A 19,771-nucleotide genomic window follows, 5' to 3' on the forward strand; every position below is an offset into this window, starting at 1 on the left:
TATATATATATATTCTAGGATTTCCTCTTTTTTACTTTCTGACTACTCTCATCCCTGAATGTGCTAACTTGTGTGTGTAACTAAGGTTTGATAAATGATGAGGGAAAAGCAAATAAATTTAATAATTCTCAAGATTGGATTATTATGCTAAATTAGTAAATTTAACAATAGTAGATGCAACTTGTACATTATTTCTTTGCACTGCTGAAGCACAAGGAAGTATACCCTACCAAGTAGAAGAAAAGAAGAGGGTTTGCATCTGAAATTGATGTTCATTAAAAATTTGTGATAATTGAGTTTAAATTGCATAGATATACGTAAACTGTCAAAAGAAAATTGTAAAAGCTAGGAATCTAGAAAAACAGAGCGTGTTTGATATAAAGAGCCACAACTGAGGGGACTATTGTGTAATGAGTTTTTAGTTGGCTGTGAGGTTCAGAATCTTTTACGTTTATGGGTTTGGACCACCGCACTACATAATCTAAACAAAATTTTAGTTTAATTAAAAATATTATATTTGAAAGGAATCATATAAGCTTAAAACAGTGGATTTCAAATTCTTTATTGGTTTAGTAGTTTACATGCTTAGTGTGTCTTATGAATCTTAGAAATTTAGTATAAGCCTAAATTTCCATTGTACACCTGAATCTTTAAACAGAGCAATATTGTTTTGACAGCTGAAACTTTTTAATTTGCAGAAACACAATTATCAAAGTGTTTTGAATTTATAGTACGTAAAGCAGAGGGAAAATTATAGAAAAAAAAGTTGAGCAGTAATTTTGTATTTTAGGGCAGTTGTTATGAAGAGGCTTGTGATAAGAAATTTTGTATGCCTGTTTCAAAGGTATTTTTGTTTAGTTTTTTAGAAAAAAACTATGCAACAGTTAAGAAATAACATATTTTATTTCTTAAACATTTTAGAACACAACAACATTTTTTATATATCTAATTCCGTTGCCAAAACAAATTCAAAACTGAAACTTATAATTTTTCAAAACACATTCAAATAAATTATTTAAATTTTATGTCTCTACAATTCTAATGACCACATTGTATCTGATTGGGGCATCCAGCGTGAAAATAATTTGATTTGTGTGGTGTGTCTGTAAATATTGATAAAGGTTTTTGTGCTATAAAAAGGCATTCTGAATCGGAAAAACATAAGTCAATTCTTGCAGCGGTAAAAAAAACTCCAACCAACTTTCATTATCTGCTCATACTTCATTATTAAGTATGCTGAGCATTAAAGATCAAGCTTATAAAGCTAAAATAATTTGGTGCGTGAAAATGATCGCTTCTAATTTCTCACTTTCTACCTGCAAAGACATAGATAAAGTGGTTAATTCTATGTTTCCTTCCTCAACTATGGAACACTTTTCCCTTAATCCAATTAAAGCAACATACCTTATCACTGATGCGTTAGCTCCCTATATCAGAAATGAATTTTTAAATGAGATTAAAAATTCCTTCAAGTTTTTTTTTCAAAGAAGCCTAGACAATAACTTCATATCTTCAATAAGTTTATAATCTTTCAAAGAATATTACAATATATATATGCGTGTAATTTCATCAAGTTTAATGATCATAAATTTTGTTCTTATCTAATTATATTTGTATATTACTAAAAAAAAATACTTAAAAATAAAAATATGTTAATTACTTACTTAAGACATACTTTGTAGTATTTTATCTAACATACTGGCTGAAAATATATATTTATAATAATTAAAAAATGATTGAGTGCATTTTATTTTTATTATTATAGATTAGTATAAGGATTATAAAATTTTTTTATTTGTTCAATGTGGATCAACTCAGCTTTTATAAACTTTGGACCCCATTTCAACAAATGGGCCCCCATTTCCACAAAAATGGTACTCATTTTTCCCAATTTTTTGCCCTAAAAGTGTTGAGAGCCCTGCATTTTATTTCTCTTGTTAATTTCATCGTTAGTGAAACCCCATCGTCTTCCTCACTAGCAAGCTAATGGCATGCTCGCACTCTTCTATATATAGATTGTGACATTTAGCCTTTAGCTTAACTTGGGGATCATCTACTAATTACATATTTTCTTGTGTGTCTCCAGAGCAGTAAAGAATCACAAAGCTTTATCTCCTAAAAATTCCATCTCCTTTTTAGTAATTTAATTTAATAAAGATAAGAATTAATTTAAATTTTTAATCATAAGAATATTTACTAAAGAGACAGTTCACCAATTGCTTAAAATTTTTGTTAACTTTTATTGTACTTTATTACTTTTTTTTACCTATTATACTATTTTTTATTACTTTTAAAATTTTCAGTACTACTAAGTTGTTTTATAAAAAAAACTCAATATTTAAAGGCAAGATTTTAAAAAAGTATGAAGTGAGGGGCTTTCACTTTTTTTTAAATCAGCAAGGTATCATTTTGTCATTCTGAAAATCTTTAATTCATTTCTTAATGTTTTGATTTAAAAACAATTGGAATAACAAATTCAATTATAATTATTTCAGGTTTGTTAAATATTATGAGTGAGGGGCCATTTAATAATTTACTTTTGACAAAAATATTTTTCTTTAATATTCATTGTATTTGCATATCAAAATTATTTTTAATAATTTCATTAAAGAAATACTGGATCATGTAACAGATTTTAATAATAATTTATTAGGGGCCATTCGTTAATTTACGTTTGTAATATAAATTTTATTTAATTCTAATGTGAATTTTATTTTATAACAGTCGTTGAACAGCCGACCCAATTTTTTGATTTACAACCACTAATGTTCAACTTCAAAGCCGTGTAATTTTAAACCTGATCCAAAAGTCAAGGGAACTCCTGGATCAAGTATTGGGAGAAATTTGCTTTCATCAAGGACTTTTTGATGGAACTAACTCGCATTTGCTTTACATGGAGAGGAAGACTGCAAGAACCTCTCACGGTTAGCCTGACGGCAAAGGGACTCTATTCCATGATCCTTCTACCACTGAGGATAGCTCACGTCAGCACTGTGGTCAGTTCAAGCCGGATGCAGATTCGTATCTACCAGCCATTGCTGGTATTCGAACCTGATCCCCTCATTGGAAGGCAAACGCTCTATCCCCTTAGTTAGCCATCGTGGCTCTTTAATATGATTTGTAATATTTTCTGAATTTGTAATATGAATTTTTATTATGAGTTTTCTTAATTCTGTACTTATCTTTATAAATTCAGCATGATCAATAATATTAATCTTGTTTTGTTGCATATGTTTTTATAAATAACTTTTATTTAGACCTAAAAAATACACTCAATAACCTCTTTAAATTACAGTTAAATTAATTATAATTTAAATTAATTTCTTTTACATAATTAAATAGAGTAATTATTAGCTAAATAGAATGAGCCACTCAATATGGAATGTTTTTAAATTTTTGCATAAATTGTTTTTATGGTGGCTAATATAATCAAGAAAAGAGTTATTTGTTAGAAACTAGTTGTTTTATCATGATAATTTAAAGTCTTTGAAAATTATTTTGCATTTTGTATATATATATGTAAAAACTTTCCACAGTAGGATGAAAATTTTTTATTAATGTACATATCCTAATCATATTTTTGTAAAGTGCTTGAAAATATTTTCTTGCCTGAAAAATGCTTATTTTTTGTTAAATTATTTGACTATGCACCCTGTGAAGAGTTATTATATTCTTCATCTCTATAATTAATTATTTAATTTTGTTTTTCAATTAAAAGGATTTAAAATTCATATTTCTGCTGTTAAGTAAGGAAAAAGCTCAGTACCACTTGCTTTTAGTCAATATTTTTGGAAAATATGTATTATTTCCTCCAAAAAAAAGTATTTTCTTAATATTTTTTAATCAAAATGTGTCAATCAAAATATCAGCTCTCTTAGATTACTCTGAAATAGATTGATTTCTGAAATTACTTTTAATTTGCTAAGTCAATAAACAGAGTGTATCAAATAAAAAAAAATGTAAAAGTTTGATTTAAAAGAAGCAGAATAAAAAATAGAAGAAAGGAGTTTTTAATTCATCTTATTGTCTATAGATGTCAAATTATATATACCATAATCACACCAAAACCAGTGCCAAATATGAGATATTTAATAATACAGATAGATATAATGGTAAATTAATAACCTTTCATTGACATTAAATTATTTTCTACTTTAAAAGTTTTAACATATTTCAAATATTTATTATCAGCATACTACTTTCATATTAGATTATCTCATTGTTTGAGATGAAGGAGAAAACCAAATGATGCATAAAATTTGTGATCCACGATAAAAATTTTCAGAAAAAGTGAAAAACTAGTCATCGTATGTCGTCCTTGGGAAGTCGTGAAATTTATTGACAGGAGTTTCCCCAATAGTGGGGCATTTGCATCTTATGCACAGAAATTGTCTACACACAGTTCTGCTTATCATTATACTAAATTATATAAACTAATACTTATATTTGAGATTATTAGCATAACTAAATAAAAATGCTCACTGCATAAGAGTGACTTGTTTTGAAGATGTTGAGTTAAAAATAAAATTGTATTCAAAATAACTTTGATATTTATATTGTTTTATTATGATTGGCTCTTGTGTGACACCACTATTTTCAATATGTATTTGTAGGTTAAACCTGACCTTATCATTAGTGCTGATACTGTTGTATATTTTGCTGGTGAAGTTTTTCCTAAACCCAGATTTAAGGAAAAAGCTGTTGGTATATTAGAAAAGTAAGTGTTTGTTTCTCAAGCATTTATCAGCTTGGAATTATGGAAGACTTTTAATTCCTTGTGTTTTTAAAATAGTAAATAGTGTAAAACAAATGCTTTAGTGTTTTAATACAGTGCAAAATAAAAAAAAAAATGAATACTTTAATAATTTCTGATCTAGTGAGTGAATTAAAATACAATCTTAATGATTCAAAGAACAAACCTTCAATACACAAGATATTTTAAGTAACAAAATCAGTCACGAAAACAATACTTTTCTAAAATCTTTTGAAAGGGTCTAGTTTCTTGACTTTCAAAGTATGGGGGTAAGAATTGCCAGAAACTGAAAATTGAGGTCCAATTGGTTTAGGCAGGAAAACAGTCAAAAAGTTTGACATCATAATGGTAATTTCCCTTATTGCATATTTTGCCAGATTTCTGGAAATATTATCGATTATCAAATAATTTTAGCACATATTCATAAATCTTATTTATCCAGTGATAATTCTATGTAAAAATTGCATTGTAATTATTTTTTTTATTTTAATAATAGTAAAGGCATTTTAGAATTATATGCTATAAAGATTTTTACATCATTTTTAACAATGTTATTTGACGTGATTAAATCCAAAATTAAAACAAAACCAGTCAAATAAATTTTTTTTATTCTGTTCTGCATGAAAAAAGTGAAATTGCATAAAGGATCTCAAACTTTTCTGCCTAAACTGTTAGAACCATACTTTCCAGATTACGGTTGCTTTAATATTTTTAGGAGCAAAAATCAATAACTGCCGGGGGGGAAAAGTATGTTTATTCAAATAAAAAAACTTTTTTTTTCCGATTTTGTTTCTTAAAATAATTTTTGCCCAAATTAATTAGTATAATTTTAGCTTGAACCATTACAATTGCATCTTTGTACATGACAATCTGACCACTAGATCAAAAGTTATTATTTTATTCTATTACATTGAATTTTTGTAAAAAACTTTCATTCAGGGATCTCTGGCGTTTTCACCCCGTCATTAGTATTTTTCTCATTCTTATTATTATAGAATAAATATTTACCTCATGCAGGGTTGGCAGGTTTTTGACATGTGACAGTTTTTGACAGTTTAAACCATGGTTTAAACCGTCACGTCAAAAACCTCACTGTCAAAAATGTCGAAAATGTCAAAAACCTATATTCATATGTGAAATTTAATTAATACATAAAATTTATATATTTTTTATAAAGGATAGTGTTTCTAAATATGTTCTAGAAAAAATAAATTTAAAATTTTGAAGAAACACTTATATTTTGAATAGTAACCAAAATCTTGTACTTTTGAAAGCTCACATCTTTTGTAATATTATGTATTCATTTTCATGTGTTATTGAAAATCTGCAGTGATATTATTAAGAAATTTATTTATAACCAAATTTAGTGTATAGTATAGATTATACTAAAAATTAGACATTTTTAAAGATAAACATTAGCAGTTTTGTACATTAGACATCTTTTAAAGAAAAATCTTTTTAATATTCTTTTAAATCTTCTTAATAATCTTTTTAACATAAGACAATACAAATTTAAGTGCTTTCTGTTAAATACACAGAGTAGTTAGTGTCGATTTACAGTATATTCAGCCTATTCATTTACTATGCTGAAAATTTAGTTTATCCAAATACTTGTGAATTTCATTTTGCTGAATACTATATAGTTTTGTTGAATATCTAAATATTCAGCTGTTGAATAATTACTTCTTGCTTTCAAGATATGCATTATTTGTATTCTTAATACAAGTGGAGAAAAAAAAATTAAGAGATAAAAATTGTTTTAAAATGATAAGTGTAATAATTATAAATAAATATAATAAACAATATGAATTATATTTATCATTATTCATAAATATAACTACTTTTAAATTCAAATTAACATACTGGATAATAAAGATATTCGGTATAACATTAAAAAAAATTTTTTATACACTTGTATCTTGTATCAAGTTTGTATTTATACAACATAACTTGTAAGTTCCTTATAAATATTAGTTATATGTTCCTTATATGTCAAAAATGCATAGTAATAAACTTTTAATTTTCTTAAGTATCAAAAAGAAAAAAAAAATTTTTTTAAATATAAATATTTAAACAATTTTTGTGCAAAATTTTTCTGCACATGCATTTGAATATAAATTTCTGAGATTTTAAATCTGTTATTTTACCTTAATTTTAATTAAAAAATATTTTAAAACCTGCTGATTACCTATAGTATAATTAAATTTCAATATAATGCATGGCAACTGTTGGTAGTTTTGAAGTTTATATATTTTCTTGGCAAACTTCAGTTTTTGACATTTTTGACGGGTTTTTGACGGTTTAAACCAGTATTATACCCTTGTCATGTCAAAAACCACTTTTTGACGTCAAAAACCCAACCCTGACCTCATGCCAGCCAAGCAGTTATATACATATTTTTTACTTTGCTAAATGTTGGTGCTTATATTATTTCCAATTCTGAATTTCTTTTTCTGACTTGCATGATGTATCAAAACTTCACTCATAGCCAAAAGTTAGTGTCGCTAGTAAAATCTCCATTATTTTATTTCTCCAATGTTGGCAGGTATGCTATTAGATGGAAAATAGGCAGCATGATAGATTGTGATCACCAAAAGTAAAGGTGCAATCTTTTGAAGTAAGCAGCAGAATTTCAAAAAACAGCAGAGGTATTTTTGCTTTAAGAATCAAGCCAACTTAGCTGGTGGTTGCTGAAGTATGTTTGCAAAATAAACATTTTGAGTTCAGATTGTAGGAACAAAACAAAATGCTTGCTTTTCACTTTTCTATATTGATACCAGAAATTTAAAAAAGTTCTTTCGTTCATCTTTTTTTTTTTTTTTTTTTTTTTTTTTTTTTTTTTTTTTTTTTTTTTTTAGTAATATAAACATGAAACATTAACTTAAGCATGAAAAAATTTGCTGCAATAGCGGTAGGCAAGTAATTTTTAACTTGTTACAAACATAAAAGTTTTTTTGCATTTAATATTAGCATTTTGCACAGGATCTCATAATATGCTGCAGTTGTTATATTGCAGGAGTCATAATAATGCTCTATAACAGAAAAAAAAGGACAAATCTGGACAAAATATTTTTATTAAGAATACAAATAAATTCTCGACCCTAGCACTTGTTCTAGAAATGATCATATATTGTCCTGCAATGTTTAGTACTATTTTAACTATGTTCTGAACTCTTATTTCCATACTGCCTTAATGAATGCTTTTAAGATGTTTTCAGACATAGCAGAATAATAAATTTTTCTGAAGCTGAAGAAAAAGTTTTTTATAGATAGTAAAAACCATGGGAAAAACAGGTTTTTAACATGTTGGGTCAAAACCATGGTAAATACTGTGCCAACCCTGATTATTAAACCCGTATTAAAATCAAAAGTCAGTTAAAAATCATATAAAAGCGTAAATAGAGAAAAAGCAGAGGATTCTCATTGCTGCATACTTTTTTGTAATGTGGTGCAGGTGTTGAAAATAAAACTTTTTTTTGAAAATAGGGAAAAGAGTTTTGTTTGTTGAAAAGTGTCCAGTAAAGAGACCCTTCTAGTAAACAGATGTCCTGATATGGGATTTAGTACCAAACTCAAATAAGTTTTTAGGAATAAAGTTTAAAATTTTACTAAAAAACAGGGAAAATTCAACTATAAAGCACTTTTTTCACTATATATTTTTAAGATATTACAATAGCTAAAATGAAATTTAATAAAAATAAGGGGGTAAGTAATATCTGTAAAATATATTTATGTAATATAAGGATGAAGGTTCAAAAATTATCTTTAAATTCAGAAATCTAAATTAATCCAATCATTAAAGACATCCCATTCAAATGTTATAAACAAATCACAGTCCATTAGCAAAATCCATTAGAAAGCGCAAGTTTACAGGTATTCTCTAAGTACCGAAACATGTCATCACAATAAGTCAATTTTTATATTGCTTGCTCATTTGATGGGTGCGGGTTTAGATCCGATGAGCATTTGTTATTTAGGTAGCTTAGTGAATATGATATGAAAATATTCAGCATAACCTGTTATTTTTAACCTCTTCCTTCTGCTTTGATTTTCTGATGACTTGGAAAGACATAGTCCAATGTATAGTATCTAACAAACACATCGTTTTTCTCCATTTACCCAGAAAAAAAGTTAAGAGAAACAAGCCAAAAGAAAATTAGCATTGTCTCAATTTATTTTAATTTCAACAATTGGTTCCATTTGTAGTATGAGACTTCATTGGTTAATACTTTTAACTACGTGGCTCTGATGCACAATCTATGGCATGTGAACTTCTGTTTTCTAGCTAAACATTTTCAATACAGTCTAACCCCTCTATAGTCACCCTTCAAGGGACAACCTTCACTATATCTGGGAGTTTACTATAAACCATGTTTGACTGTAAGTCCTTGATCAATCTTTAATATTAAGATGGTAATGACACAAAAATAGTGTTTAATTATTTGTTTGTAACTCATAAACTAACCAATTTTTAAGTCTTGTTTGAATAAAGTTTAAACATTGATCTTTTGAATATTTCCACGAGAAGATCTTATGAGACAGTTGTTGACTGTTTCGTATAATAATACATCGATATAAGATTTGAACTTATGTATATGCATTACATTTAGGCTCAGTGGACAAACTCACAAGGTTGTTACTGGCGTTGCTCTTGTTATTGTTGATTACTCTAAAGGTAATATTTTCAATTGCAGAATATTTTATCTTTCACCTTTTCAATGAAAATTTGTTTAAATAATTTCTTTTACAGTTAACTTTTAAAATTAAGAGAATTTCTATTCTGAGTATTTTTGCCATGTCCATGAAGGTTATAATTAAGAAAAAAGATAGAGAAGGCTGAGATGATATTAAAAGTGATTGCAGCAGCCACTAACTTCAAGGCTGTAAAGGATTTACTGCAGTTGAACCAAAAAGGACAATGTACCAAACCTTACAATATTTGTGGTGTAAGTATCTTGGCATGAGCTGACCCCTTCAGCACACTGATTTCTTTACGACATCCTAAAGTTGTCATCTTTAGGATTCTGTGACTTCCATATAAAGCTCTCAATGTCCTACAGATGTATTCTGCCTGTTAAGATGCCCACCTGCAGATGTCTTAATGATGTCTAATATAGGACGATTTTCAGATACCTTAAGAATGTTTTAGGATGACATTAGGACAAAAAAGGACCAGGTTAGGAAAAATTTTGTGAACTTGCAGGATATATTTTGAAATGTGTATGATAGTAATAGGAGGCTCTATCATGTTGGATATCAATGCAATTTTAATATTAATGGTAATAGGATTTAATAATGAATTTTCTTTTGTTATTTCATTTAATGCACTAGAGAGTCATTGAAAATGCTTTTTAAATTTAAAAAAAAAAATCTTAAAGCTTATAATTCATTAACATGATTACACCTTCATTTGTGTTCTTAATTTTCATAGAAAAATCAGTAATGCAGAAAGAATATAGAAGGTAAACTTATTTCACTTTCATTACGCATACAAATGGTAAAATAAAACTTTTTTTTACAGGATAAAATGAAATTTTTATTAAATCTTAATCAGAATACTTATAAGCTGAATTAAATTTTACACTTTTATTGATAGTATGGAATAAAATCATTTTGCTGTCATTAAAAATCCTATCTGAATATACCTTTCGAACACCAGGCAAGGTTAAAAGGTATTGAAAAGTCTCAAACCTAGAAAAAGCTTGTCTAATTAAATTTCATTGATGTAACTAATTTTTTCCTGTAATTTTTTGAAAATCTTAGTTGATCTAAGATTATATTTTAATCTTTCTTATATCAATTAATGCAGTTTAATGATAATTTTAAAAAAATATATAATCAAATAATTATTTATTTTTTATAATGCTTTGCTCAATCCAGAAAGCTTTCGTCAATATTTACACTTATTGAATTAATTTGTATTATTTATTAAGACTATTTATTCAACAAATTAATTTCCACTGTTTGAAAAACCTTTATCTAAAATTTACTGAGATATATTTCATTAACTACATTTAAAAAATTTGGTTTTGAAAATAATTGCCCTTTAAATAATTGATATCTACATCACTTTTATTTTGATTTATTAATTCTATTTAGCAAAACATGCTGCAAAATCATAAATAAGGAAATTTTTTCATTTCCTTTTTTGGAAATTTAAGGATACATACACATGATGTGATAACTTGAAAAGCCATGTGCAGTGTTGGGTTTTTACCAGGACTTGGTATTAACTAGATTTTTTCTGGGAAGAACCTGGTAAATGCTATTAGCCCATAATTATCTATTTATAGATATATTAGTTTATTATTTATAACTGAGGACTGTATATTATTTCCATACTATAGCTAATATTAAGAAATATTAGATAATTCATGTTTAATATATATGTGTGTATAAGCAAGTAACAAACCATTGGAAAAGTGATATGATGTAATCCATCTCATAAATTGTAATTGTAAAACTGAATTTTCTAATTTGAAACTGACTAATTCATTAAATTTTCAATATGAGCTGATAACCATTAATTATATACCATAACTTTATTACAGATGCTTTTATATATGGAGAATAACCAGAAGGCTCAAATAATCAAATTTCAAAATTTTATAAAAAAGAAATAATATTAATATTTTTTTCTTTTTTTACTAAATGGAGCATTAAAAAATGTACATTATTGATAAAGATATTATGAAATAAGGATTTTTCTTAAAAAAAAATTTTTCCACTTATTTTCATGACATTAGATTGTAAAAAAAAAAAAAATTATTTTGCATACTTCACTTTATATGAGCACTTCTGAGATCAAAATAATCATTTGTTCAAAAATTTAAAGTGCAAAAAAGAGTTTTTTATGTATGAAGATTAAAAAAATCAGAGGAACAACAAAAATGAATATCAATGGTCTATACATTAGAAATCTGGATAAAAAGTATTATCAATTTATAAGACCACTGGCAATATTTCAATACACATATGTTTCATTTTGGCCAAAAATAAGATAAATTTATATATGATAAACATTAAAAAATTATCTATAGCAAAAACAGGCCTCATGCATTACTTGACATTTTGATTTTGTTAAAATTTGCAGGATATGTTCTTTATGTAAAACTGTGAACAAAAATTTAAAACTATTAATAACCATAAAACGGTTATAAAACTATACACTAGTGTTTGTTTTGTTTTTTTCATTTTACAAACAAAAAATTTTTTCTCAAGGTTTTGGAGATCAAGCTTGAGATCCTCTGGAATTTTGAGAAAAACACATCTACTTACATGCCGTAATATTTTTTTGTGAATTGACTGAAATACGTCACGGACCATTATTTTGTGTTCTTCTACTTTCACACTAACTGTTAAGACATATATACTTACAGTGTACCGTAGCATCTATGGTTAAATATCCTTCAAAAATCTTAAAAATAAAGCCATTTTCTTAAACCTTGAAAATCTTCCTGTGCCATCAATTAACTATAAAGGTGTATATTTCTGTAATGAATACGAAAGAGTAGTACCTAAGACAATCAACACGAGCATATTGTACATATGATATAACCTTAACATAGCAAACTGAAACTTTGCACAACTTTCAAGCCCATTAAACTGCCTTCACCAAAATTATACATTAGAACTAGACAAATATGAAATTTCCTGGAGAAGGTATCTCAAGTATATCAGAAATAAAATCGATTCACAGATATATGGTTACTGATTCAACTGTTAAATAATTTAGCTCTAAACTTAGAGGAACAAACTTAGAGGCACCTGAGTAATGAAATACCGAAGCAGTTATGAGACAGCTATAAGTTGTTCTTTTAAGAAAAAAATATTATTTTTGCCCAATATGAATGTCTGAAGTTAAAACTTACCCCTGAGGTGAGCTTTAGCCTCTAACTAGAATTTTTTGATGGGTGAGGCAAGCTAGGCAAAAAATATTCATTGCTATCCAGGCTAGTGAAAAAGTGTTTCTGGTATAATTTTTTATGCTGATAGAAGGAAATTTCACCCTATTCAATAAATCTAATAGTCACAAAGTTTTATATAGAAACAACAAATTCTGACTTATACATATTTGTGTGTTTGATTTAGCTATACAGGCAAGTGAGGTATTGATCCTAATGTATTTTTCTAAGCAATAGATTTAGAACACTTAAGTACATAAACAATTTAAAAATTGCAACAGATTTGTGTGTAAAAAATAGTGTTATGTTCTTTTTTGCACTTACGTACTTAAAACTTTCTGTAAGAATATTTTAAACTAAAGGACAAGATAATGTTTTCTACAACAGTATATTATGTTTTAAATGTTTACAAAGTCTATAAATATCAAATACTACTTTTCAGGGGTGTTAACTTCAGAACAATAAAGTAAAAGTAAATTGAAATTTTGAATATAATTTTAATTAAACATAATTTGAATGCCTGTGTGCATTTTCTAAGTGAAAAAAAAAACAACAAAGGTAAATATATGTGTTTTATATGAGTCAGCCTTATTTACTTTTGTAAACTTTGTTAGCAAAGATGATTTTATCCAAGCCAGCCTTTAAATTTCTATGATCTGCTTGCAAAACTTGAGTCTTTTTATTTTCTGCATTAAAAGTATACCTTTTTTAATAAATGAAAATTAAAGTATTATTTCTTAAATTCTTTTTTAAAAAATTTTCTTGACGCTTAAAATGTTTTCTTCATTTTAGAGGAAATAGAATTTGAAGTTAAGACATTTTATGAAGAAACTGAAGTTGAATTCTGTGAATTGAGTCCTGAAATGATCAGAACTTATGTTGAGACTAATGAACCTCTGTAAGTTACTTTATGTTATCAGAATTGTCAATTTTATGGTTTTCCCAGAAAATAATTCAAAAATATTTGATGTGGTAATGAAATTATAAGACACGTAGGATATATAATTTTTAATTATATCATTAAAGCAGTGGTTAAAATAATTTGAATAACAATTTATTAGATTAAGAAATAGATATATTTTGCTACCACTTTTAAAGTGTGCACTTATGGGAAAGTTTGTCCAGATTGCCATTTTTTCCTTCTTATTATGTTACTTTTTTATTTTACTGTGAATAAAAAAACATGATTTTTTTTCAATTTTTTTGATAATGTAATGAATGTTTTGAACATTATTCACACATGAGTAGTGTACTGTTTTAGTGGCAGGGCTGGCTTTTGCCAGAGTATAGTCAGTCCAAAATCAAGGAACTGCTTCAATGAAGTATAGAATTTTACTTTTCCCTCATTAAAAGAAAAAAAAAGTTAATGGTAAAAAAAAAAGAATAATTTTCCAATATTTTCTATCCTAAAGTTTTTTTATTAGAAATAGTGATCTTTATTTGTAAAAAAGTTCACTCTTTTTCTAACGGAAGGATTTTTCTCATTTTTCTACTCTATTGGAGACAAAAGCTAAGGTTCAGTCTATGTTGAAAATTTAAGTTCTGATAAAATTTTCTTCTCTTACTTTTTGGATTTTATTCTAAAAGGTTTGTGTTTTGTATTTTTCTTAATTGACATCTTCATAAGAATTTTTTTTTTTTTTTTTTTTTGCAGTAACTGGAAGTTTAACATTCCTCCACCTCCTAGGGAAAAAAATGTCAGTTTTCCATGAAAAAAAGGTCCCTTTATGTTTTATTTTCATTGATATTTCCTATAATTTCCAGTACAGTAAGAGAGAATTTACAGAGGAGGTACAGTAACATACCTCCTCTTTACAGTTGAAGCATTTTATGAGAATGTTGTGAGTTGATTTTAAATTTCGTTTTCAATATTGTTGGTTTTTTCCAATTTGAAATATATCATCATCTTTACAATTTCTAGTTAAAGGGTAGTCAACATGTAAAATACTCATAGTAAATACAGTGGAAAGTCACGCATCCGGAATCGGTGGGACTTCTGGACGTCCGTATAATAGATTTTTCTGTATAATAGACCCCCAGGTAAACAAGATTTAAAATGATCTAATAAACGATCTGAATCTAAAAAGCAAAAAATAAAAATTATTTTTCGAGCAATAATGTTTTAGTATTAGAATTATATCTAATTAGTCCAAAATTAAATATTAGAAAAAAATTATTGCTTAAAATCTAGAAAACGAAAAAAATTTGACAAAAACTTGAACAATTCAAGCAAGAAGCAGAAATTCCTGTCATTCATTAAGGTGGGTAGGTGGCAGAGAAAAGCTCATCTCCTCTTTATTTGTGAGAGAAAATATGCGTAAAGAGATCGTTCAAGTTGACGGCAGGAAGTGACAAATTCTTATTTTCTCTCTGATTATTGGCTATCAGTCAAGCATAAAGGCATGGCATGCCGATCGGGCTCTCTTTATTTTTTCTTGTGTGACTGAAAGAATCTGCTAAAGAAGGAATATTACCCCCTTTTCCCCCCTCCTAAGTATTACATGGTCATGGGAAGGACGTATATCCTTTTAGACCTATTCAAATTTTCCATTTTGACTCCCCCTCTACGTTAATGTTTGCCGTGTTTACCCTTTTCTCCACAGTATTTCTTTTTTCCCTAATACTCTAATTAAAAGGTTCCAAGAAATGCCTCTTTTACTAGCGAGCTGCATATGAAAGAAGGGGGGAGGGGACTCTAGTTGTTCTCTTTTGAAAAGAAATCTCCCTCTTTTCCTGCATTCCAGAGGGGGAGCGTCACTAACGGTCACTCGAGGGTCTTGGTAGGTCTTCTCTTCCCCTTTCTGGTGATTTATGGGTTCAATGCATAAATCACTAGAAGCTAGAAAAAGAGAAAACACGTTAAAAGACCTTTTTTTTTTAAGAGAAGGAAAGATGAAGACATATTTGTTTATTTTGATTGTTAAAAAATGTCCGGGAAATCTACCCTTTTGGAAAAGGGACGTCCGGATATGAGACTTTACTCTGTATTATAATAAATGTAAGTATAAGTTATTATTCATACTTACATTTTTTCTAGCGTAAAAGACTTACAAAACTCATACATTCTCTGTTTTAGATATATATACACTACCTCTTTTTAATAAATTGTGCCAGGAGAAAAAATCATGTTCAAAATTTCTTCCTAATTTTGGCAAAATGCACCTATGGTTTTTCTGAAATGAAAAATATTTTTATACTTGATTGTAAATGCAATAAAAAATACATGAGTTTTGTGTAAGAATTAATTTTAAAAAATGCAGGAAAAATGATTTTAAATTAAGTCACAGCACAAAAAGGCAATGATTTTTTTTCAGAAATTTTTAGGAAAAATAAAGTGTCAAAAAAATTTTTTTTGCTTTAACTTCTTCAAGATTGTGATCTCATATATGTGATTGCGCGATTTTCTCTTCATAGCCCCCTGTATCGTATATTAAACTAGCTTTTCTGACTCCAGTGGCCTAAGATCACATGGGCATGATCTAAATACAGTACTCTTGTATTAAATAGTACTCTTCAGTACATATACTACTCAAATTTTGGGAGGTGCTTCTTTCTGCCGGCCTTGAAGGGATTAATAATAAATCATGGAAAAAGTTGTTTGTAAAAGAAAAAAAAGTCCCTTTAGAATCACTATGTAAAACTGACAAACTAATTGGTGATAGAATGTTCACTTTAAAAATTAATATTTATTTAAATGTAATATGATAATTTTTTAAAAATTAAATTACACAAGGATTAATTAGAATTTATATAGCTTGTTTTTTTAACTTAAATTCTCCTATCATATTGTGTAACTCAATTGTAGAAAATCAAACACTGTAACTTTCTATTAAAATTCCGAAAAAGAATTTTAACAAATGTTGTTGTCATAGGCCATTAAGGCAAGAGTTGCAATTGTTCTCGTTTTTCAGTGGCACCATCTATGGCCAAGAATTTAATTTCTGCCACACCCAAACGTCACACCCGTTTATAGGGCGGACCAATTTATACACTGATTTATTCATCCACAGATTGTAATTTTGACCTAAACTGGAGATCAATCTTCAATTCAGTACACCCAGAGGTGTAATTTGTTATGGAAACACGGAGGACTTTGTGACCCAACAGATTTAACGTGCACCAGTCACCATTTACCACACGGGGAGTCTTCAGCTGGCTGGCCCTACCATCCCATCCCGTCCATTTTTAACAAATAGAAAAGCAATATTAATTATTTAGTTTTCTTTGCTCACCAATAATTGTCTTTCGTTTAATTTTCAGAGATAAAGCAGGTGGATATGCAATTCAAGGTGTTGGAGGAACATTTGTTCAGAGTATTCATGGAGATTACTTTAATGTAGTCGGATTTCCATTACATAAATTCTGTTGTGAAATTTATAAGTTATGTTCTGAAAATTTATTGTAAATCCCACTCATAAAGCAATTGAAAGAATTTATTTTTAGATAAATAAAATTTGTACAGCCCTATTACATTTCATTTATTATTTCATTATTATTTCTTTATTTCATTGACTTATTCATGACTGTAACTAAATTTTAAAATAAAGTGTTTAACTGTTATGTTAAGCTAAACAATTTGATTACAAATTGTTCTATATTCTGTTGCATGTCTATACAAAAGTTGTTCAGAATTAAAGGTTACTCAGGTTCAGTGGTTCCCAACCAGGGAGAAATCTTCCAAGGAGGAATTTCATAATCTTAATTTGGGAATGGGATCAGTCTGATTATATTTGATTGCTAATTCAGATCCATCTGTATCTTCAAAATAAGAATTTAAGGTATGCTTTCTTAAATGGACAATAACAGTTAAAAAAATTTAAGTAATAATGCATTCAGAATTTTAAAAAATAACTTTCGTTTTCAGCTATAATGGGAAATGATACTAACTGATGTCACTCATGCTCAGCTGCCGTTTGCACAAAAAGCCATTGTGTTCTTGCTTTTGTTTGAATTTTCGTAATCAAATCCAACTATTTTGAATTACAAATAAATAACAAAATAAATATCATAACAAAAATATGTACAATGTTAATTATGCCTCTATGTAGCTTACTGTAAATAGTATGATATAATCAATTTTATTAAATTATTCAATTTCAGGTATACCCATTGAACTGTTGTTAATAGTTGACAAAATTTTTATGCTCTGAATATTTATGATTTTTTTCGTTAAATAAAAAAGGTGTAAGGATGAGTTATGGGTACCTGGTATTACTTATTCATATGATGCTTTATAAATTAAAATAATTTTAATCTTTAAATTTTTTAACCATGTTAGATGCATTTCAAAATATAATTCAGCTATTTTTTTAGATTTATTTTTATGTTATAAATTCCCAAATTTAAGCGAAAGAAATGTTTAATTTTTTTTAAAAAAAAAAACGTTTTATATTTGTAAAAAACTAATGTTATTGGATTTTTTCCAGCTTTAATTTAATGCTGTGAATTATTTACAGCAGGGGTCCCCAACCCTATGCCCGCGGGCACCATGGCGCCCGTCGATCGGTCTAGATGCGCCCGCTGCTTGTGCCCAACGATAAAATATTTCAGTATGCTATTTTCCCATAAAATGCTATGCAATTTTTTTTCTTCCTTTTCCAATATCAATGATAAACACAACCAAAATAGAAATCGCAAGGAAAACGACCTCCATCCCCGCAGATATAATGATAGATTTATACATTTAATTAAAGAAATAAAAAATTATCTTGCTGCCAAAAATCAAATATTTTTAGCACTTAGAAATCCTCCTTCGCTAGCAGATTTGTCTTTTGCTATAGACATAATGAAAAAATTAAATCATTTAAATTTGGAGCGGCAGGGAAGGACAAACATATAGCAAGAATGATAAGGGCTATAAACTCGTTGAGAGCTAAACTAGTTTCGTGGGTATCACATTTGAGAATGAAATCTCTTGTGCATTTTCCAAACATGAAGAAAGTTATAGACGACAGTTAAATTAACTTATCAACATTTGTCATCAACCTCCAATTGCTTCAAGATCAATTTGAAAAGCGCTTTCAACAATTTAATATCAAGCCCAGGGTTCGTTGATTTAAATCAAATGATTTATTTAAAAAAATCATTGATTTAAATCAACTAATTTTTTTATCTACATATATTGATTTTAAAAGTTAAAAAACAGTGCTTTAAATTTTTGATACTTTTATTATTTTCTTTTCTTAGTATTAAAATTTAATTTAAATAAATTGCTGCATTAATTAATTTTAGTTAACGAAATTACTTTCTTGCTGTGTGTTAAATTCCAGCACATTTGAAATTACATTTTTAAAAATCTTTTGATTCTTGAGATTGAAAGTACATTTAATGCTGTCTCAATATAGACTTGCATAGCTTTAGAAAGTAATTAATAAATTTCAAAAGTAATTATTTTCAAAAAATGAAACAAATAATGTTAATTAAAATTCTACCTTTTGAATGATAAATCGTAAATTAAAATCTACATCATATTTTATTGGTGGAAAATGTATATTTCTGAAGCTTGAGGTTATATTAAAAAGAAATTACCCTTATATGCCAAAAGCAGAAAAAGAAAAAAAAAGGGCTGATGAATTCAGATGTTTTTTTTTCCTAATATAGTGTCATTCTTCCCTTTTAAACTCTTTAGAAGTCTATTTGATGCAGTAGGGTTATTAACTGGTATTTTTTTCTCATAATATATTTACAGTATCTTTGACATTATCTGATTTTCTATAAAGAAATTTTGTGAAAAAAAATTCCAATGAATACATAGATTTTCTAATTTTTTTTTAGCTTAACTTATCTATTTTGATATAGAATTAAAAATGAATATTTTAATATAAAAATATATAGATTAAATATTTATTTATTTTTTGATGAATGACTACATTTATAAACACAGTCTGCTACATTTATTTTGTCATTTTAAAAATCAAGAGAAAAAAAAAAAAAATCACAATTTTAAATTAAAGTTATGGTTTGCTAACTGAAACTTTGTTTTAATAGTTAAAGTACAGGGGTCTGTCCAAGCCAAATTTACTACCGTTTAACGGTACCTTTACAAATTCAACTTTAGGAAAAATGATAGAATAATCACACAAAATACTTTTTCTTAAAATTTTATTTTTGTGTC

General features: G+C 27.5%; 1 protein-coding gene across 6 annotated transcripts in view; it reads left to right on the top strand.

Moving 5' to 3' along the window:
• Positions 1–17,124, top strand: part of LOC107454824 (probable bifunctional dTTP/UTP pyrophosphatase/methyltransferase protein) — a 26,574-nt gene extending 9,450 nt beyond the window's left edge. For 4 of the 6 annotated variants that reach the window (XM_016072134.3, XM_016072131.3, XM_016072132.3 and 1 more), the window contains 4 exons: positions 4,614–4,717; positions 9,364–9,428; positions 13,450–13,555; positions 16,918–17,124. In XM_016072134.3, coding sequence (XP_015927620.1) covers positions 4,614–4,717; positions 9,364–9,428; positions 13,450–13,555; positions 16,918–17,062 — 420 coding nt within the window. In that variant the 3' untranslated portion in view covers positions 17,063–17,124. Of the gene's footprint in view, positions 1–4,613; positions 4,718–9,363; positions 9,429–13,449; positions 13,556–14,311; positions 14,499–16,917 lie in introns of all 6 variants that reach the window. The other 2 variants (XR_011638151.1, XM_043046230.2) reach the window with 2 other exon arrangements.
• Positions 17,125–19,771: the final 2,647 nt, after the last annotated feature.

The sequence above is a fragment of the Parasteatoda tepidariorum genome, chromosome X1 (genome assembly GCF_043381705.1).
Source record: "Parasteatoda tepidariorum isolate YZ-2023 chromosome X1, CAS_Ptep_4.0, whole genome shotgun sequence".
In the NCBI taxonomy this organism is placed as follows: Eukaryota; Metazoa; Arthropoda; class Arachnida; order Araneae; family Theridiidae; genus Parasteatoda; species Parasteatoda tepidariorum.